The sequence below is a fragment of the Colossoma macropomum genome, unplaced genomic scaffold (assembly GCF_904425465.1).
Source record: "Colossoma macropomum unplaced genomic scaffold, Colossoma_macropomum, whole genome shotgun sequence".
Classification (NCBI taxonomy): Eukaryota; Metazoa; Chordata; class Actinopteri; order Characiformes; family Serrasalmidae; genus Colossoma; species Colossoma macropomum.
Window position 1 is genome coordinate 20,674,726 of NW_023494785.1, and position 23,578 is coordinate 20,698,303.

General features: G+C 37.8%; 1 protein-coding gene across 1 annotated transcript in view; it reads left to right on the forward strand.

Moving 5' to 3' along the window:
* LOC118819060 (glutamate receptor ionotropic, kainate 3) overlaps positions 1 to 23,578 on the forward strand; it is a 121,468-nt gene that overhangs the window by 90,003 nt on the left and 7,887 nt on the right. Inside the window, exons 10-13 of the mRNA XM_036586680.1 lie at positions 36 to 239; positions 10,799 to 11,022; positions 17,836 to 17,954; positions 22,989 to 23,206. Of these exons, the coding sequence (XP_036442573.1) occupies positions 36 to 239; positions 10,799 to 11,022; positions 17,836 to 17,954; positions 22,989 to 23,206 (765 nt within the window). The remainder of the gene's footprint in view (positions 1 to 35; positions 240 to 10,798; positions 11,023 to 17,835; positions 17,955 to 22,988; positions 23,207 to 23,578) is intronic.

Below are 23,578 nucleotides of genomic sequence, written 5' to 3' on the forward strand. Positions count from 1 at the left end.
CACTGCTTTTCATTTGATGCTTTGTGTCTGAGCAGGAGGAGCCATATGTCATGCTTAAGAAGTCTGACAAGGCGCTTGTTGGTAACGACCGCTTTGAGGGCTTCTGCATTGACCTGCTGAAGGAGCTGGCCAGCATTCTGGGCTTTGCCTACGAGATCCGCCTTGTGCCTGACGGCAAATACGGCTTCCAGGATGACAAGGGCCAGTGGAATGGAATTATAAGGGAGCTTATGGAGCATGTAAGTACAGGTTGACCATCATTGCATCAGCTTCCTCACTACAGCATCATGCCACTACCACAGCAATAAAACAACTGATCCCTCAACTGTCAACATCCTTAAGTGAATTCATGTCAGCTGCTAGCATGGGTAATTAACTTACTGCCTTATTTGTTGCTATCACCGTTCATATATTCTAACAACCTGCCAAAGTGGCATAATATAATTTAACAAGTTGCAGTGATTGTTGATAATAACAAAAGCATGATGTAATTCGAATTAATTATCTAATTGTCTCATTTGTAGCTCACTGCAATGAGCAGAGAATTTCTATCAAACTCTAAATGTTCAATCAATACCATATTTGTGTCCATAAGTAGAAAAGGAGATATTTTACTATGATTTCAATTTAATGAAAAGTTATTGTTGTGCATACGGCCTCGTTTTGCAGAAGGTCAAACAAAAAGAAAACATAACTCATTGCATAATTCACTATGTAATTGAATAAAGCAATAAGCCATGTGGGCGTTATTCTGATTTTGTCACGGTTAAGGGAGGTTTTTAGGCACGGTGTGAATCAGAGTCATGTGGCTTTGTGCTTTTGTAAAATGGCAACAATATACACATTTTCAATAAATAATTTTAATTTGATTTAATAATAACTCAAATAAATATGTCTTCCACCAAGAAATGTAGTTTGCTTAGAGCATACTATTGTAGCCAATGAATCATGGACTGTTGAAGAAGGACAACTTTCAGCTACTCTTTATTGTACATGCAGTCATTTGATGAACGTTTACATTTTTTGTCATACAATAATGAAAATAACATAGTATAGCACTGTTTAATGAAATGCAATCTCAATGCAGTTTTCTGTGTTGTGCTAGCATCAAGCTAATAGTGCTGCTGTTCATTCATTTTCCCACACTTGATTTAAAACTACTTAAGGCAGACCAATTAAAAGCATGCAAGACATTCAAGTAACAAATTCTTTCCTTTGTATATCATTTTTAAAATGCTCCATTAATGGATGAGCAGTGTAGCATGTTGGATATCTTTATCTTGGTTAGCCTGCTATAGTTAACCTAGTTCTTAAGAAAAGTTAGTAAGAAAGTAAGTTAGTTAAGCCCCTCAGTTTATACAATCCAGATTCTTAATGTATCTATCAATACACTCTGGGTTCCATGCCAACAGTATAACAGTCCATTCACAGCACAATTGTTTTTTAGTGATTTACCACATTAATACAGAATTCAGCTGTTATGAGGTGATAAGTTTGTATATATCTAGGAGTGTACAATAGCTCAAGAACACAGCTCAGCCAATCACATTTTGAATCACTGTCCATCACTATAACTATCCATTTCATAGTATGTAATTACATCATTACATTCCAGTAGTATAGCAAAATGAAAGTAGTAAGTCAACATTTCTAAGGGTTAACTCGTGCCATCTATTTCAGTCCAGTATTCACTTCTGAAACTGTGAGTTGCAAAGGTGAAGAAACATTCCCAGACACACTGACACTCCTGGGCAAGATAGCAGCAAGTGCTGCCACAGCAAATATTGCTCAACTAAGCCAGCAGAAGCAATGTTGAGACTCAAGCCCCCTCCACCTCATATATCCCTTTTCCCCAGGATCACCCGCTGTCCCCGTGTTGCAGACCTGAGGGCCTCTGCGCTGGCAGGCATGGCACTGCTGTGCTGGCATTTGCAAAGTGGCTCTCATCCCACTCCCCTTTCCTTTCCCTTCACCCTTCCAGATCAGCACTGAAGCTGGCTGAGAAGTTGTAATAGCTTAAGTGGCATTTAGTGGACAGAGTCATATGGTGGGAGTCAATGGCAAGGTGCTGGAAGGGCTGCGAGAGGTGAGCTACTGCAGCAGCACTTAATCTTCCCTTGTGCTTCGCCCAGATCCGCTCTGATAACAGTCACCTTGAGCAGAACAAAGAGATTATGGCAGGTAGAGCCTAAGAGAAGTGTGTTTGTGTCCATTGCGGGGTTTTATTTAGACTTTAGCATAAATATACAGTAAGAAGACTGAGGCAATGTTCTTATCAAATGTGAAGATGCAGAATGGATAGATAACGAATGTACTATGTAAAATGTAATATAATGAAAATACAGTGCTTGATTCATTACATCAGAATGGACAGATGGCGAATGTGGCCGTACAAAAACTGACAATAGATTAGAATGTACTTCATTTATATTTAGTATAATATATACAGTCATAACTAAATGACCACAGATCAAATTACACGTTTTGTTGACTCTACAGTGAACATAGTTAGAAGTGGTATTTCTGCTGGTTTTACATGTAGTTTTTTACAAACAAAATAGATAACAGCAGTGGCTTTCTTCATGTGCTTTTTATGTACTGCCTTACAACAATCAGACAGATACTTTCTATGCATGCACTGATTTTTCAGGCTTTCAGCATTTCATCAGCAAAACAAATTTCCTAGATCACTTTGTTTCACTGACACTAATTTTCTGTAAATATCCATCCATCTCCAGTATTCCCATTTCTCAAATCACTTCATCCTCGTAATCTCTGCAATGGATTTGGCTCCGGTATTCTTGGCCCTTATCAAATGGCTTCTGCGGTATCGAAGGTGCTGTGTGTATTTTTAGGAGCTCTATTTTGTGGCTGAGTGCCTTTCTTGCTGCTGTCTATATAGATAAGCTGATCTGGAATCAGCAGAGCTGAAAAGCAAACTAAGGAACAAGCTCTGAGAGCTGACCTCAGATTGCCACGAGAGGCTGGGCTAGATAGACTGTTTTCGTGTGAGTTAGCTCAGGGAATCTCAAATCTCTGAAGAGGAATTTATGGTGTAAGTGATTTCTCTGCTGATTCCCATTAAACATAGTAGCCTAGACCTTTGGAAGCAGCATGTTATGCTTGGATTTAAAGCACAATGTTTCTGAGGTTTATTTGCATTATTATTTTTTTTTGTTCTTCAGATTTCCTTGGTTTCCATGAACAGCTTGAGATGGATTGATAATGCATTGAGAATACTCCTGCATAGGGATCATTACATTAAAATAACCTGCAATAAATGGGTTGCTATTTAACTATGCACTTTTGCCATATTTCTCATTTGAAAGTATTGCTGTGTGGTTTGAGAGTCCTTGCTCTGTACACATATGAAAAGAAAGGGAGGTGTTATTAATGAACACTGTCAAAGAGATTTACCAGCTCCATTTATTTTTATCAGTGCTTTTGCTATTAACTCTTAAAGAATTTTATTCTATTTGTATTGTACTGCATACAATATGTACATGTATGTTATTCTTACTAGAGACTTGTGGATGTGGCTGTATGGGTTCATGGATTTAATGAAGACTCTTGTAGGTTGTGTGAGGCATTTTTACTCGACTTTGTAGGTCAGCATGCCCTGTCAAGCAGAGCAGCACATTTAGGGTGACCAAAAATGTCACACAGAGGAAGCAGAGTCCACTTGGCTATGGAGAGTTGTTTAAAAACCCTGTCAGGAGATTCAAACTGGAGTGTGCTTAATATAAAGGGTTGATATCAGGGAAAAGCAAATTTTCATCATTTAAATGAATGAGTATATGTAAAATGACCATTCACACCACAGTCCATACAATCCATGTGTGGAAACTAAGCTGGAAAAAATGACCCATTTTTAATTCTTTTTTGTGTTGTCACAAAAACAACGCATTTACAAAGAGCTAGCCATTCATGTTGAAGTAATAAGGAGTGTTTCAATCTGGACTGCTTTTTGAATGAGGTGCAGTGCATTAATCAGAACAAAGCCAATTTGCAGTCAACTCTAGAATTAGTGGTGCCTTTCATAAAATTGAACTAAAATCAATATATTAAATAAACCACACATGTAATAAGTGATGTTTTGGGCTTAAACAAATTGGTAAGCTGCATATTTTTACAACCCCATTTCCAAAAAAATTTGGGACGCTGTACAAAATGTAAATAAAAACAAAATTTAATGATATGCGAATCATTTAAACCCAATATTTCATTGAAAATAATACAAAGCCAACATATTAAATGTTGAAATTAAGAAATTTTATTGTTTTTTGAAAAATATATGCCCATTTTGAATTTGATGCCAACAACACGTTCCAGAAGTAAAGCTGAGGAGGGGTTTACCACTCTGTGAAAGACTGCACGATCAAATAGTGCAAAAAATTCAAGAATAAAAAATAGCAGAGAACTTTTGCTTTTCATCATCTACGGTACATAATATCATTAAAAGATTCAGAAAATCGCACTATAGCACATTCTACATGTATTACAGCAGCATAGCTCTGTATTAAAAGAGTCAGGGTGCTAAATTGTCCTGCCTGCAGTCCAGACCTGTCACCACTGATAACATTTTGTGCATTATAGAATGAAAAATACTGCAAATAAGACCCAGGACTGTTGAGCAGCTGAAATCCTATATCAAACAAGAACAGGAAAACATTTTACTTTCAAAGCTACAGCAACTGGACTCCTCAGTTCCCAAACACTTACAAAGTGTTGTTAAAAGAAGAGGTGATGAAACACAGTGGTAAACATACCCACGTCCCAAATTTTTGGAACGTGCTGTTGGCATCAAATTCAAAATGGGCATTCAAAAAAACAATAAAATTTCTCAGTTTCAACATTTGATATGTTGTCTTTAGTATTTTCCTTTAAAAAAAAAAAAAAGGTTTACATGATTTGCACATCATTGCATTCTATTTTTATTTACAATCTGCACAGCGTCCCAATTTTTTGGAAATGGGGTTGTACTTTTACAGTTTTTTGGACCAAAAGAAGTTTTCTTTAGTAGTACGATTTCAGTGTGTGTTTGGGCTCATTATGTTGCTGAGGTTTCAGCCTTCTGGCAGAGGTAGACAGATTTTGGGCTAAAATCTCCTGCTGTACCCTGTTTGACAGTGGGTATCAGGTGCTTTTTATTGTATTCGCTGATTTTTGGGATCCTTTTTTGCCCCTCCTACCAGCCTACTATTTTGCCTTATAACACCCTACATTAAACCTCTCCGCTATGAATGGATTCAAAAAAATGCTTTTCCCATCCTATTCATGAAACTATTATAAAAATGTTTTAGACATCAAGCAGGTATTTGTAACCATTCCACATAAATGTTTGGTTCCTATCACCAGTGCTGTGAACAATTCTGACTCAAAATGACAGTGTACCTCTAAACCTTTTAATTGAGTATGATGGTTTCTGGTACACAAATCCAAAACAAATATCATAAGGACCTCATGGGGAAAAAGCAAAAAAACACTAGGAAACACACAAAAATGTGGGATATCTGCCCTTTAATGCAAAAGGGCTTTTTATCATGTAATGTATAGCCTATATTCTTCTCCAGCATGTTTTTGCAAAGCTCACTACAAAGCCAAAGGGCATGGTGTGGAAGGCGCTAAGTGATGCACCAGGCCTTGTTAAAGTTGATTTAGTTACAATAGATGATCCCATTAATCATGCCGCCATACCAGTATTAATAGCTGGCTTAGCACATCATTTGTTACTGTCGTGGCAATTAATCTTTGCACTGGAAGGTTACACGCCAGCATAATCTCATTGTCTCAGGCTATATACATAGAGGCTGGGTCCTCTTTTGGAATATCTTTTAATGAAAAGTCATGTTATTTGCAGTCTCCAGCCATGCACTCATCTTCTTGATCTAGTCAAATGTTGCCAGAACCTACTCCTTCAGGATTATTAGTGATAATATTGACATTTCCTCGTGCTGGGATTAGTCTAATGAATTGAGGAGCAGCAGGTGAACTAGAGCAAACATGGCTGTGCTTTGACAGGATGTAGCACTCTTTCTTGTGAGGAGATGGTGTTGGCTTTGCCATATATAATGGCACACAACATAGCCACGAGTCATCCAGTGTCAACAGGTCACTAGAGAGAGCCGGGCAGTCCCGCAGGTCAGCTGTTCGAACGGCAGGTTGGTTGAATATTCGCAGTAGGCCGAGGGGAAGAAAGGGAAATCCTTGTGTACGTTATGTAAATATTTAATGAGATCTCAGTGGCCTCCCTGTCAGACTGGCATTTTATCTCTCTGTCTTTTTCCCCTCTCCTTTTTTTTCCTCTCTTACTCTCTTCCTGCGTCTGTCTCTTGTTCTGTCACTTTCTCTGGCTGGTTGTCAGGTATTTAGCCACCGCGGCGGTAAGTGTGGACTTTGGTAATCCAGGCTGCTGCATGCAGCTTTGTGCCATTCACTTGCTGCCTGCCAATCACCACAGGGCCTCTTCTCCTCACAATCCTGCCTTAAACGGACAGAGCCAAGCCTGGACAATACAGCCTAGTGATGTGTCATTTCTGGACGAGTTGGCTTTTGGGCTGGCACTTTTAGGGCCTCATTATGCTTGACTATAACCACTGCATATGTGTGCATATATTGCGGCATTGTTTACAGGCTTGTCTTTATACCTTTTGTCTATCCGGAGATTTAAATGCTATATCCACTAGGAGGCATGTCAGAACCAAAACATCCCCTGCTGGCACGAGAATGCCTTTCTTGATTACTTCTGATTTAGTGTAACAATATCAACAATGAGCATGATAACAAAGTAAATCAAAAGAGACTTTGTAGAGAGAAACAGGTGGCAGAAGTGGCTGTTGTCTTTGTTTGGTCAGTCAGCTGCAATCTTGTGCACACATAAGCATAGTAGAAAGCAAGTATACTGCCACCCTTCTACAGAGGAGCGACCTTTGCACCACTCAAAGATAGGCAGCCATCAAGGGCCCCCATAAGCCAGAGTCCCCAATAAAATACCAGTTAAATGTACTGTGCATGTTGACATTAAATAACTTGAAATTCTGAAATTTTTATACTTTTAAAAATAGCTATTTTTTGCAATTGTAGTGATTATTGTCAGTCATTTCAATGCAATATTCTACATTATGGAGAAGAGTGTGATTCATTACTGTGATTTTCTAAGCGTTGAGAGAAAATCAAGTAAAGACATCTAAGTACAGCAGAAAAAAAAACACAAAAATTGAGACGAAAACCAAAGCTAACTTCAGTCTGAATAGAGTGCTGTACAGGCTCAGCAGACTGTACATAATGCTGGCGTTAAAGTTAGTACAGATAGATCCAGAAAAAAAAGTTATTATCCATTACAAGTTCCTTCTCTCAAATATAATGGGATTAAAATATTTATTTATTCTATGCTACTCTGTATGAAAGTAACATAGAAGTAATAAATAGTTTCAAGCATATTTCTTAACACAAGCAAAATTATCTGACAATATAGTGATTGAATTAATAAAGTTAAATAAAACTTCCTTGACCTAAGTTAAATAATCTTATAATATACTTACAACAATCTCAAAATGAGAAATATTAGATATATTAGATATTAGATATTAGATAGATTTAAAATAGCATTTTTTTTGCAGATGGTCGGACCACTCAGAAGACCGCTAATTTTACAATGAGCATCCAGGGGGCCTCATTCCTGTCTTTGTTTAGGGCCCCAGAATCACTAAATCTGCCCCTGCTTAGATAGATCCTATTCTGCTCTCGCTGAAAATGTTAATCAGGTAGAACTTTGATCAAAATGCATCTGCATCTGACAGTATTACAAAACAATCTAGAGTTAAATCTGTAAAACTGTAAAATGTGTGTTTGAGCCTGGCCTGTGTGGAGCCTAAGCAACATGAGCCCTAGGGTCTGACTGCATTGCTTCTTGTTATGATGATATAGTGTCTTGATGGCTTTATATTTAAATAGTTTTTTCTAACAAGCACATTGTTACTGTGCAAAAAAACAAAGCAGAAAAAAACAAGTATCTCCAAAAAGGTAACTTTACAGGAGAAGACAAAACGATCTTCACTCTTAAGGAATGTAAAAAGTTTTTTTTTTGGAGCATTTCTATTGATCCGTTCATCATGACATTTCACACAATGTAAAGGACAGCTGGAAAACTAAGAAGGGAAAAAAAAACTGTCAATCACAGGTCATAACATAGCAAACTTTGGCTGTTGAACAAAGAGCTGTTTAAGAACCGAATGGGCCGTCTCTTATAGGTGAGCTGAGTCAATTGATCTGAGTCACTGAAAGGAGCTGGAATGCCCATCACTAGCATGGCCAGAGGAATAACACAATGACAGAAAATAGTCATCCTCCGGGCTTTGCGAGAGACTATCACAATGAAATGAAATGTCAAAGAGAGCCAAGACAGCGGCAGGAGTATTGCCATGATGGAGGAAAGCAGTTTGTTGTAATAAAAATGTTTCGTTTTTGAGATGTTTTGTAAGAGCAAGTGTTGCATCCCTTTCTCCGTGCAGTAGGAGAAGGAGCTCTGAACTCCTTTGTGATTCCATCATGTTAGGGGGAAGGAAGCAGCCATGCGTGAGCCAAGCAGCTGGTTTCATTAACCTCCTGTCCAACCCTGGAGAGAGGGAAGCAGGGCGAGGCGATGTAAATGGTGACCTTCTAAATATGCAGCCAGACACGTGCCACTGAACACTTCCCTTCGCCTGCAATTTATAGACAGGGCAAAAAGAAAAAAGCAGTAGTTGCAGTGAGGAAACTGGGCCACTTGAGTCAACAGTTGAATCACCTTGGCAAAAAAACTGACTTTGAGTGCCTGTGGCGCAAATTTGCTTGGGGTTTGTTCATAGGCAGCGTGACATGGCCAGTTGTCTGTTTGTACACTCACAAACACACACAGAGCTTCCAACATTCTTTTCAACAGAGCTAGACAATGCAGTGTCACACAGAAAGCTAAGATATTACACACAGCTGCAATTTTGAATACACACACTAATTTTGATTCTAATGCTTTTTACAACAAATCATAGATACAGTTTCAGGAGTTTAAAGAAAGCACTTTCTTTAGCATTAGGCGGTCGACAAGCAGACTACTGATTTAAATGTTTTCAAAGTGGACCTCTTGGGTCACCTTTGGTTTAGAAAAAAGGGATCATTATTACATAGGTATGTTTCTAAGAGTATATTTTTGTAGTATTAACTCTTAAAAGTTATCGCAGATGAAATTCAACATTAATTAATCTCTTACCAGTAATGCATTACAGCAAATGAAGACATTCTGTGAAAAGTGCTGATTGTGATACAATATACCATGTTTGTGCTTGTAAATAGATGGTTTTTTAATTATCATCACAAAACAAGGTCATGACTGGAGACTCAAACTTGTCAACACAGAATGTAACCAAAATTAAAAGTAATCATAATTCATTAAGTAATTAATTATGTAATTATGTTTAAATTAAATAGCAAATTAATAACTAGAAATGCCATATTGGTATCAACAGTATCAGTTTTAGGCCAATATCAGCAGAAAATGCTGGATAGCATATTGGCAGCGGGGAAACTTTCAGGCCTTCAGACAAGGCTTAATGATTTATGTGGGGGTAAAAAAGTCTGTAATTTTAATTCATTTTTATTTGATATAATCCTGATTCTTGTATTTAAACAACTCTAGTAATACTCGTTTCATTGTTAAGTTTTGGTTGGAATGTGGTGTCACATTCTTGAAATTCTCTATGGAAAATCCAATCCAATCCAATATCCAATCAGGATATTTTTTTTCTTTGAGGTGTCTAAGCAGATACAGCCAAGCAAGTTCTCTCATTGGTTCAGGAGCTGAACAGAAGGCCTAACATTAGATCAACACCTGACATAATTAGGAAGTGACATTTGAATCAACCAATCATATTTTGATGCACAATAGGTGAGACCAACTTATAGAGAAAAAAGATCACTCTTGGGCTTCTGTAAGTCCTAGTTACATCACTGACTGTGAATATGAGCCATAGTCTAAACAAACGTGTTTCAGTCTGATTTTAGAAATGGAAAACAGTGGCAGTAGTACTATGCCAGAACTCTTCACTGAGACACTGTGAAACCTGTACAAGGCAAAATATATGTCTGTTTCAAGCTTCAAATTAAACACGGAAAATCTTTTACAAGACTGGAATATAAGTGTTTATAACAGCCAAATATTCAAAAGAATCTCTATTAGCTTAGTAGTAACATATTACTAAAATATCATGGCGGTGCTAGCAGAAATTAGCATCATTATAGAGGTGTTCTGAATATTGACATTTATTGCCCTAAGAGAAGGCTTTGCTCTCATAGTCATGGTTTGCCACTGGATATTGGAGGAGGAAAAAGAATGAATCAGATCTAACCCTGTAACAAATCTATCATGAAATAGCACACACATACAACATCACATCTGTGTGATGTGATGTTATTAGCTGTGTACTTCTTTCTGTGGGGTAACAGAGTGTTTGAGTAGTCTGAGCATGATTGCCTACTTTTAGATGCTAATCCGAAGTGAGATTCTCCAATTAAAGGTTGCTCATTTTAAAACTCAGTATTTTTTGTAAATAAAAAACATTGGCTAGATATTACGACTGAAAGGAAAAAAATATTATATCGTGCCATCTCTAGTAATAAGTAACTTTAGCCTTCTAAAGGTTAAGTAAAGTATACATGAAAGTCATATTTCATCTATTTCTAATTTCCTATTCCTTTTCAAAAATGTAATGAAAATTGAATCTGACTGTTTTATTCTGTTTTTTATTTTTTCACCCTTTCTGATCAGAGAGCTGATCTGGCTGTAGCTCCCCTGACCATCACCTTTGTACGGGAGAAAGTGATTGACTTCTCCAAGCCCTTCATGAACACGGGGATCAGCATCCTGTACCGCCGGCCCAACAGCACCAACAGCGGCTTCTTCTCCTTCCTCAACCCCATGACCCCTGACATCTGGGTCTACATCCTGCTGGCTTACCTAGGCGTGAGCTGTGTCCTTTTTGTTATCGCCAGGTGAGTGAAACTGAAAGTGAGCGTGGAAAAAAATCTTTATTGCTCATAACCCTTTGAAATACCTCAGCGAGTGAGATTTGAGCTTACAGACGAAAGGCAAGCTGATGTGCGAATCCTCACAGCTCTGCTGTGCTGAAGTGCTGAGGAAATAGAAGAGCAGTGAGACTGCCTCTCGCAGGACCTTACTCCCCCGGGTAGCCATTGTTGCTGACACATTGAGCGCCATGTGAGGAGTGGTGCTCGAGTTAATTTTGGAGGAAATGAGCGATTGGCTGGGCTGCGAGTTTCAAGAGGTGGCAGCTGCTCTCATCGGGTCCTTTTTTGTCTTTGGACACATTTCCTTTCAATACTCCTCCGAAAACATACAAAATGCAGTTTTGCAGGAGTGCCATTATTTTGTCTGCTGGGCTATTAGGTGGTCAGTAGCCTCAATTTCAGCCAGCAATACTGCCTGGATGTGATGCAATACTATAACACAGAGTTTTTCCGTTTTGAGGAGGGAGAAATGTGCTTCAAGTTGGAGTCAGTTATTTCCTTCAAGTGAATCAAAATAGTCACACAGGCATGGTGAGGCAGAAGGTAATACTGTCAGTTAAACCCTTTTTTTCTGGAGCACATGGTGTGCGTAACCAATCAGATTTTCTCAACTCGGCTCCACAGTGACATTTTACAGGATCCAGGTGTTTTGCGCGAGACACAGTGCAATCAGGAGTAGGTGAGCGGTGTGAAGTAGGAGAGTCTTTACAATTGGTGATGTGGCATTTGTGAAACTGCTTCTGTGCTCACACACTCTGAGTAACAGTGACATGACGCGGCACACAGGTTCACTGAAAGGCTTGGGAAGAAATTAAAGTATGCTTCAGTCTTAAAGGGCCTGTATCATGGTAAAACTGATTTTCTTCCCTTTTGTGAAATTAAAGAGCTTGATGTACTATGTAAATATTGTTACACTAGTAGTTTAAAATGTATACCCTTCACTTCCCCATCCCTACAGTCAACATATAGTATGTATCTGTATATGTGCAAAAAACAATATATTTACATATATACACCCATTCAGCCTACATTGCCTCTTCACACTGAAGGAATAAAGAGTGTTTCAGCCCAGACTGCTTATTGAATAAGGCTCAATACAGGACAGCCAATCAGAGCAGAGCTCATTTTACACACAGTCAAATGCAAAAGTCTGGGTGCCCCTGGTCATATGACATGTTTTGTTGCATACACATAAGTACCATTCTCTACAGAGAACACACTTCTGCGTGTTTAAATGCACAATTACTGTTCATTTGCTGAATTAGGAACAAACATTAAATGTAGCCTGCACAAAAGTTATGGCATAATTTAAATTTTGTTGATTTTTTTTCCAATATGTTAAACTCTGCAAAAAAATAGAAATCGTTCGCTAAGATTTGAAGAAAAATACCCTGTTTATGTTGTATACTATAGAGAATATGTTGACTTATTTCCACTCAGAAAATCAATAAAACATGTCACCAGGTGTGTTAACACTTTTGCATATATCATATCATACATAAAGCAACAGTAACAAAAACAGCTTGCTTAAAGGGGAACTTCAGAGTAATTCCTAGTTCGTAATAATTTACTAATTCCACTGCAGTATAAATAGAGTCATTCTGAGTGGTTTATTGTGAAATGGTTCATTGAAGAGAAAGTTACATTTTTCTTTATAGTGGTGCTGAGGGGAACCAGGGTTGCCACCCACAGCTCAATACAGTCATTTTATTTACTATCCAAAACCACCATTGAACTGGATTCAAATAAATGGATTAACAAGTCATTTTAGCTCAAAACTTTATTACAAAACTATCATAGAACAATGTCTCAGGCATCAAACAGCATATTCCTAATGGTTTAATGTAATAACTTCCTGTGAGGGAGCTTTTAGAGACATTAAACTCAGATGTCTGGTTTCTTTCTCCACCACTGTGAACAGTTCTGACTCGGTAAGTTTATCTAGAAAGGAGCATTTCATACCAAACAACTCTGAATTATTTTGTTTACATCTTAACCATTAAATTATGTTAAAATAAAAAAAAAAATGGTGAATTCCCCTTTAATTCTAAAGAATTAAAAGGGGTTGGAAAATGATCATGTAAAAATTATCATGTGAAAAATCAATGATGACTGAATTTGGTACTTACAATCACAAACCTTATAAGTGGACCTCAAGTGGTAAAAATAATAAAATATAAGAAAAAGCAGGATATGGGTAATTTAAACTGCCAGCATTACATAGACACACAAAACAACTGGATGCCTAAGACTTAAATGTATTAATGTTATAGTGCTACCATAGTCACTTCTGTAGCCTGTCTTCCAGTGCTTACTTTAACATTTAGTCAAAACCAAAAATGTTCATGTTCATATACCACCTGCTGCTTTGAAGAAAGACCCTTAGGAGATCTTCAAAGCTTATTGTGCACATTTCACACACCATACAAAGCGCTCTGAGGCCTGAGCGCGAGTGTGAGACTGCCTGAGGTCAGGATGCTCTGCTTCTCTTCAGCAGTCATGACACAGAAAAAAATGAAGATTATCTCAAATGACGATTATTGATGCTGACATTTTGGGGTCAATGGTTTTTGGTGAAACGTATATAAAACTACCTCAAATGCCCACAGGTCCATGAAATGGAAATAAATTGCAGCAAACTGAGCCTTGAATGTGAAAACTAGTCTAGTATCCTGAGTGCCGTCTTATCAGGGCCCTTAAATTTAAGAATCATTTTAAGGACATAACTAGGGGGTGGTAGGAATCCCTCATAGCAACGCTTCAATAAACTGCCCATGCTCTGGAAAATATACATCTGGAATTTGAAAAAAAAAATATATATATAAATAAATAAATTAATAAATAAAAAGATAAAAAAGGCCAATGGAATATAGATTAAAATTTAAGACTCCAATACCTCACCAGTGTGGATAAGCACTTACGCTCCAGTAACTGTGTAATAATGGACGTGTCCTCCCTCCCTGCTTCTCCTGTCCTTATCTTCTCAAATACCTGCACATTGCCCAAGTTTCAATTTTCTGGGAGTTAGCGCTTCAGGTGCCTCTATAGTGTCTGGGCTTAGAGACTCAGGAGGAAGACAAATGACTCCTTTTTTCTTTTTTAATTGTTACTATAGACTATTACAGCCTGTCTGGATTATTGACTTTTTTCTTTCACAACAAGAGTAAGTCGAACGTGCACCCATGTGCAAAAATGTTCAGTGTGGTACAAGAATCAATTATGTGTTAGTGGAAAACATTTTATGAGTTTTATTATTTTTTGTTTTATTAATAATACCGTTCAAAAATCAGAAACCACCATTCATTTCCTGTCAAAATTGCCATTAATTAAATGTTATACATTTTCAGTGTTAGGAAAGAAAGCAGGAAAATATATTTAGTTGTCCACTATTTGCCTTTATTACAGCTTCCACTCTTTTCAGGAGACTTCAGGGAAATTTCTCCACACCTTCAAAGTTCAGTCTTAGAAGTTGCATTTTCTGGTTCTCACTATCCAATTAATGCCAAACACATTTGGTGATGTTGAGGTCTGGACTGGGGTGGTCAGTCCATTGTTCTGAGAGCACCAGCAGCTTCTTTGATTGATTTGCTTCCTTTTTGTCTATTTCCTTTTCTCAGTAACAGATTCTTGACAGCTACACGTCTTTTCAGACTCATAGTGTTGAGTTGTCTTCTCACAGTGGAAGGATGGACAGAAACACCTGTGGATTTTTTCAGATCTGAAGCAACAGTGGAGCTAGATTTTCTCTTCTGTCTCAAAGATGAAAGCTTTAAACACTGTTTATCTGGTGGTGACAGATTTGGTGGTCTGCCTGGTCTTGCACTGAATTATGAATAACTTACACTTAATGGCTGTTTCGACTGTAAATTAAATAAATGAAGGGTGGTCTCTGACTTTTACACACATTTAGTCATTTATTTAGCCTGAATACATAAAAGATGCAAGTCGAGGCTTGCTAGTTGCAAGCAGAGAAAGCTCTGTACTGATTGTGAAGCTGTTTGAAATATCTGGACTGAAATTCCTTTGTGTCTCGCATATTAAAACTCCCTTAAATGTGATGCGCAGACAGCTTTATGTGAAGCACTATTCGTTTTATGTCTCTGGTTTATACCAGATGACATTTTAATGCCCTCTGACCCAAATAGGCGAGAGAGAGAGAGAGAATTTTCAGAGTGCAGGACTTTTTTTTTTGACTTCACAGACAACATACGACAACTCAGACTAGGCAACAACATGAGCTTCTTTTATCAAACTCTTATGTCACTGAAGAAGCCTATTATAATCTTATTTATGTCTATATGCAATATATATTCTGCTCTGAACTACATAATAAGATTTCTCCATGAATTGACGCTAGTGCCAGTTATCAGTTGTATTTTTTGTCTGTTGCTCGCACACATCTTCTGAGACTTGAGGACAGATTCAGGTTAAGTATTTTGAATCAAGGACACTACTGGAGGGCTGCGTGGGGTAGGACTATTCGAAGATCCACAGTTCGTTATCGCACGCCGCTGGAATGCTCAACGTGCCACAGCTGTACTGCAACCTAGAAATAATTCTTCTTGGATCACCTCAAACAGACACACACACAAAACAGCCAGCATTCTAAGCCATAATCCACACCTTATGTGGGAGACACGCAGTCTTAAGATAAACACAGGCGGTAATGCTCAGTATATCATCCATGACAGGTTTGCAACTGTTGTGGCTCTTATTTGTCACCTCTCATCCCATTTAACCAAGTCCCTTGACACAAATGTTGTCTCTCATCTTTCTGCGGCTGCCTTGTTTTATTTAGATGTTTCAGCAATGTAAAATGGAAATTTGCATGCGTGCATTCGTATTGCATGCAGTCTGCTTCCGTAACTGTTTCATGCATTTAATTGGATGTACATCTCATATCTATTCACTTAATGAATGATGAGTGACTAACTGGGACATACATATGGGTCCTAATAACATGTAACATTACTAGGCCTAACTGCCTGACTGATATGAAGATTTATTTATTTATTATTATTATTCTTATTATTTTTTTTTTTTTTACAGGTACCGTAGCTGTTCAGAATCCTCAGTTTTTCTTTGTTCGTTTTAATTAGCTATTCTTTTAAACTTATTTTTGTTTTCACTGGTGCAAAATCGGGGTGGGGAGGAGTACATGACCCTCACACTTTTTGCAGTTGCAAATAATTTTGGCCAGTCGCATGATGATTGTCAAAAAAAAAAGTATATAGCTCATATTACTAATAACATGTTTTTGTAAATGACTCCCACACTCAAAATGACTCAAATCTCCCACACCAGTGATATTACCTTATCATTCATGTATCCACTCCAACAGACAAAGTCTACCATCTGCTGTTACCTCATACAACAACATATTTTTACCCATTTTTACCATTTAAATGATTTTCTGCTTCATTCAGATTGGCTGAGTTGCTAATCAGCTGCCAGATTTTTGCAAATATTCCTACACTTTTTAAAAGTCTAATTGAAACAGAAAATCAAAATGTATAGTTCTTTTATTTTGTTATAGTCAGTAATAAAAAAACAAAGAGAAGCACTAAACTTTTTAGCACACATTTACTGTACTATGATCATTTGTTGACTTATGCAACAACAGTTATCAATAATTCTTATTCTAGCTTAATTGTCATCACATGTATCATTACTGAGATATATTGCTAAAATATTTATCGCAACATGCAAATCAGACTGAAAGAGTATTTCAGTGACACTGAGGAGATGAGAAGGGAGCAAAACTGGCTTTGTAATAGGCTATAAAATTAACTTCCGTACAGAATGTGTATCAGAAAATACAAGACATTTTTATTCCTGTTAATGGTACTGTTTGTTTAGGTGTTAAAATATTGATGTATAAAGCATTAGACATCAAGACAGTGTGATTGCTCTAATGGAAGTGTTTAATTCCAAACTGCTGTATACAATCCTGTAACACTTTTGGATATAATGAGCTTTTGACAGAAAGAACGGCTGACATATAATAAAATATACTTTTATTTCTTTAATAAAGGAGGTACTAACCACAATATGGCATTGAAATTTCATGTATTTGTGAGGCCCTCCTCCAACAACATATATTATTAATCAAATGAAAGTGGTCTATAATGGCATTTGGAATGAAACTCTTCAATTATAGGTAAACTTTATTTACATCGCTGGATGTTGCCCCCACATAACAGACCACAACCTCCCCCCGGTAACATACCCTTCCCTGTATGTTATGCTGTAAAAGAAACGAACAGGTGGTGAATCTAAGCTTAATCTCTTGAAAAACTGGCATATGAAAGTTGCACATTGTCAGTCTCATGTGTCTTTCTGTTACAACGTAGAACTAGTCATTCATTATTGGCAGGGATTTTGCAGATGCTGACAAATTCATTGGATATCAGTTTCTGAAATGTGTTCTGCAGGGTATAGATGTGAGAAATAATCACATTTCTCTGTACGTGCATAGTCAGGAGGGAGATCAGGCTGAAGCAACTTAGCTATCGCCTACCAGAATCAAAGTCTATATGACTAAATGATCTCATTTTATCCTAACCTTTCCTGATGCAGTCTCTACCTGCCACTGTAAAAAATGTACGAAGATAATGCAAGAATGTAATATGAACAAAATCAGATAGCTTGAAAATTCATTTCATTAAAATTGATGGAGTGTCTCATGCTACTAGACTAATTGGTCATAAAATGGAATTAGCAGAAGAGGTTCTGCTATGTTGCACAGGGATAATGTTCGCTTGTTCTTTCCTGCAGATTCAGCCCATATGAGTGGTACGACGCCCACCCGTGTAACCCAAGCTCCGATGTGGTGGAGAACAACTTCACGCTCCTCAACAGCTTTTGGTTCGGTGTGGGCTCCCTCATGCAGCAAGGTAAAGTACTCTTCATACATCGGTCTCTCTCTCCAGCTACTCTGAGCCTGCTTATAACACCCCCTTCAAAAAAGAACTTCGGCTGACAGCAGTATGAGGTGGTGGCTGCTTCCAGTGAAACCCTTCCCCATCAAGAGCATGTGGAGTTCAGACTTCCATCACAGAAGAGAGATGTTGTCTTACTTTTTGGCAGTGCAGGGAGGAGGAAAGGTGTCAGACAGCTGTCACATGCTCTGACAGGTTGGAAGGATATCAGTATATTTTGTTTCTATGAAGTGCAGCTTCCGTCAGGGACCGTCTTCTCATGTTGTTGGCATGGAGCTGAGGTTCAGATCAAACTGCACAAAAGACTGTGACTCTGCCTTGCCATTATGCTGACACACAGCAGAGAAAACTTTCAAATCTGTCCCGTCTATTCATAGACACCCCCTCCCCCAAAAAAAGCAGGAAATACAACTCATTCAGCTGTTCTGCTCAAAGCGTAGAGATAGAACCCTCCCAACCTCTGAAAACGTGTTCTACTTTGCAGAGGTTTAGAAGCCATTACTTTTATTGTACTATACCATTGCAATGTAATTACTATTTAAATACATAGTAACTTGCACAATGGATTACATTTACATTTGATCTAAAATCTATCTGCAAACAATACAGCATGCACAGTGGCTACACTGATCATAATTTTTTATGGCCAGTTCCAATTTACACTTCTTTACAGCCAAACTGGCTGATGGCCAATTTTTGACCAATTTAATAGGCCTTCCTTTAACCCAAAGCTCACACTGTGTGGACTAAATGAACACATTAAACACACTAGCACACTAACACTACTTTCTATTAGCCAAAGTTACAACATAACACAATCTGCCCTTTAATCCTTTCAGGCCGGTGCAGAAATGCGGCTGTTCCTAATATTTAATCTACTCTTCTCCATTAATAGCATGATTTCTCAACACTGTTGTTGCATTTATTTGATATGAAAATAACATGAATCAACAAATAATTCATAATATAATTCATAGATTTCTATTTTGTTTGTCTCACAGATGTCTTTGAGAGCAACACATCAGCATTACACCACTGTTCTGATAAAACAACATAAACACTCTGAATGGCATTCTGAATTGACTTGTGCATTTACTTGATCACAGTGCATCCCACAATAAGGGAAGCCTTGTGCATCTTTTATACAGTGATAGCACACAGAAAGCTCTGATGCTACATGATCATGGATGTTACAGTGGTCAAACACGAATGTATGTGCTGTTACTCCTCTGGCAGCAGATTTAAATGGGTTCTCAGAATTGAACGCCAACTCAATTCGATAGGCTTAATGGGCCAAACTGGCATTTTAAATTCATAAAAGAAAAACCACTGGCCTATTTATATGACATGAATCAAATAAAGTGCTTCATTGAAAGTAAGAGGCAGTTGGCTATTTAGAACAATGAGTCATGCATAATTGTGGTACGATGTTGTGGTACAGCTGTATAAGCAGCATTCAAATATAGCACCACTGGACTTACTTACTTACTTATTTACATCATAAAATCGCGACACAGCTGGGCCAAAATAAAAAGATCAAACAAGCCAATTGCCGATCACATGTTAGGAGCAAAAATTTTCCGATTCCAATCTTGGTCCAAATCTGATTGTGTATCTGTTATTGAAAGTTTAGAATCCTTAGTTCTGGCAGAATTTCTTTGTTGTGCTGAGTTTTGAGTGAGAAATAATTAATAATATATTATAATAAGTAGTTCCATGCTTTCATCACCAGCAGCAATAAATGTGATTTCTTAGGACCAACAACGATCATAGATCATTAGTATCATTCGTTTCTTATTTCTCATAGCTTATTATAGGCAGGTTTTCCATGTTAAACTTGGTACCAAAATGTCCACACTTTTCCTTTAACTCTGTATGCAGTCATTACTCTCTGCCTCTCCAAACATATTTGCCTGAATACCATTTAAATTCTTTTCTTTTCCCTCTGCAGTCTCACAAAATTAGTGGAAGAGAGAAGCTATTAGAGACACACAAGCCTGATGCTGTTGTTCCCCATACCCCTCACGGGCACACATTAGCAAATGATGCCCCCAAAACGAAGCAGGCATAATAAAGTAGGCAGGGGAGATAGAACGAGTAATGAAATGCTTAAGCTCATGTAAAGTGATGAACGGAGACTTCTCTGTGGTGAATCTCTGCCTGTGAGGATTGCAAATGTGAGACGCAATTCACTATGAGTGCCTTACTACTCTGCCCCCAAAATGCCTGGAATTCCTATCAATTTACCACTGTTCACAGACACAAGTAGTTCATAAGTAGCGCAGTCTTATGGAAAGCGTAGAGGCGAAGTCAATAAGAAACACCCACATATTTCAGATATTTCAGAGCCCTCTGTGTTTCAAATCTCTCTGCTTCCTGGCAGCCCTGCTTATTGGGTTCTAGCAGCCAGCAAGCATCACCTCCTCACTTCTTTTACCACATCTACCCCAGTTTTCTTGTTGATGTTGCTGCTGCTTCGGCGCCCATTGTTCTCTTAAACATGGTATCAATTTAAGTGGTTCCCTTTAAACCTGACTTTACCAGGAAATAGGAGTGTTCTATGAAATGAATTGAGAGTATTCCTGGTATAGTATATGGGTTGTTTTTTTTTTTCCAGCAGCTCCCTCTTTATTTATTTATTTAAATGCTTGCCTCCAAATATGGTATGGCAGTGTGCAGCGGTGTCATTTTGTGAAAATGCAAATAATGGTGGTTTTTGAGTAGAGTATGACACGGGCAGTTTGTGTCTAATCTTTCATCTTGATGGAAGACATCTAGCTCATGTGAGGATTAAGAGGATGAAAAGGCACAGAAGCTTATTTTTAAACACAACACTTTCAGTATAGACAACCATGTATTGAACGATTGAATGGTGAAAACCTGTTCACACCCTCTTATTTAGCTACATTATTGTGTAAATGTATTTGTATATACTGAAAATAAAAACAGATGCTTTTATATGTAGGGGTGGGCAATGTGACAGTATGTTATTATTGTGATAATTTGCATCACAGCACACTTTTCTGAGTATATATATATATATATATATATATATATATATATATATATATATATATAAATAGTATGGTATAACATAATATGTAATGTCAATAAAAAAAGTTGGTTCTTCAATGGTTTTTCATAGAACCACGAACACTCAAAGAACAGTTTGCATGCTTAAATGGTTCTCTGAATGTTGAAAAGATTTTTCAGATCGATGGAGAATCTGTTGTATATGGTTCTATATAGCACCAAAAAGGTTGTTCTGTTGTTAGAAGCTTGACTTTATAACAAAAACACAGCATAGTAACACAAATAACTGGACATTTTGTCCTTTCCATCTTGATTGCAAACCTTTAAAAACCAAAATTTCATGATACGGTGGATATCATCATCATCTTTATCCACTGCAACCAGGACCCTGTCTGGATTAAGCAGTTATTGCAATAAATGCTGATATATATTAATTGAGATAGTAAGAAGCTAAATTACAAAATCATCATTTGTAGTGGGGGCTGCAATCATCTGTTTGTTACCATGCAGTTTATGCAGTCACACTGGATGTTGTTTAAAGGCTAACTGGTCCAAATCTAAGTCTTTTTTTATAAATGCAGTGTTGTAGAAGTACTGATAACACCATGATATACACAGAAAGGCAGATTGTGACATAATTCATCACAATAACAATGACACGTTGCCAACCCCATACATAAATGTCTTTGTTTTTATTTTCAGCATAAACAGTACACATTTACACAATTGTACACACGTGTGTGTGGGACTTTAATTGCCAGTCTGTTGTTTTGTTTATTTTGTGTTTGTCTATCATTTTTCCCTTTCTCTGTGTGAGTGATAGGAGTAAGTGTTAACCATAGCTGATGATTCTCAAGGGGTCTTCATAATGCTATGCTGATGCCTCTTGGCTCGTGGATAAAAATGATAGAAAAACAGGGCACTGCGTTTAATACCACTCCCTCCAGCCCCTCAGAGAGTCGTTCCCAGCCGGGTGCCGATTAGCAACTTACCTCCCCTACTTTTTTATGGAAATGAGCAGATGTTTAGATTCAGCATTACAGCAGTAAATCTGGCAGCCGGTACTGTGCTATTGTGTCTTTACATCAGCACTTTTTTTTTCTTGCAGCCTAGTTGTACACAGAAATGTGTTGAGGAAAAAAAAATAGCGAGTATATGTTTGTATTTTCACTACTTGAAGGACATTAGTCTTTCCTTTGGGCTTGCAGGGTGTGCATAAATTTGCTGCAGGCCAATAAGTGCAGTGGATGATGTTCTCTTTGAGTGCTGCATGTTCTCAGCTAATAAAAGGCAGAAGCTTTTAATGGAAATGGTGGAGTTCAAGAGTAGCATTGGGAGCACATGAACATGTCACGTGGAAACACATTGCATACAACATTTCGTTAATGGAAATAGAATATAGTGTAGTCTGCCATCTAATGATTTAAAATCAGCTTAGGAGAATTGTCTTTTGTACTGAGGTTATTTGGTTCTAAATTGTTAATATTTTTTTATTAAGAAATATGTATAGCTAAAAAAGGGATGTATAGATAATTGTAATTGGTCCATATATTATCGCATTGTTTTTCCAAGTTTGATGAAAATGCAGAGTTACTACATTAGCATTTCAGTTTGGAAGTCTTCCTCTTGCCGTCCCTCTGCTCAGTACTGCATTGAAAACTCCATTAGTCATACAGTCAATTAAAGGCATTTTATAAAATTTTATTTGCACATCCAACTATTCTTTCTTGCCAGATTCTCCAAAATGTCTTATTGATTTTTCCTGCATTCTTTTGGCATGAGCAAGTTAAAACAAATATGCAACATCCATCTCCTGGCACTTAATTTAAGGCCCTCATACTGGCTGTGTTTCAATGCTTGACAGCACTTTTAAATCAGGGTTGTGGTCTGCTGCTGTTATTGCTGTACTTGAAAGTGGGTGCACAAGATCATAATCAACTATTGATTCCATCTTAGGTTCTGAGCTGATGCCCAAAGCTCTCTCCACACGGATCATAGGAGGAATCTGGTGGTTCTTCACCTTGATCATCATCTCCTCCTACACAGCCAACCTGGCCGCCTTCCTCACTGTGGAGAGGATGGACTCACCCGTCGACTCGGCCGACGACCTGGCCAAGCAGACCAAGATCGAGTACGGCGTGGTAAAAGATGGAGCTACTATGTCATTCTTCAAGGTAGAATGTCCTCTCCACTTACATTTGAAATGTGTTTCAGTACAGATGAAAAGCAGAAAGAGGTCTTGGGAAGTTCAGTAAATGTCATGAGCCTATATTGATGCTAGCATTAACACTGTGTTGATGGATGCTTACCGATGGGTTGCATTTCACTGCACAGAGTTGAAGAACAGCAGGGTGGTAACAAAGGGATTTTTTGAATCACAACTTGAGCCAACTTTTCAAAAACACGAACTTTTTTTTTTCCTTCTCGTGCTGAGCAAGAAAGGAAAAAATCAATACAATTCCACAAAAGACTTTTTTTTCAAGCTCCTTTTTTCCATTTCTAGTTAGATCATAATTCCCACTGCAAAGGCAAATTCTTCAGCTCCT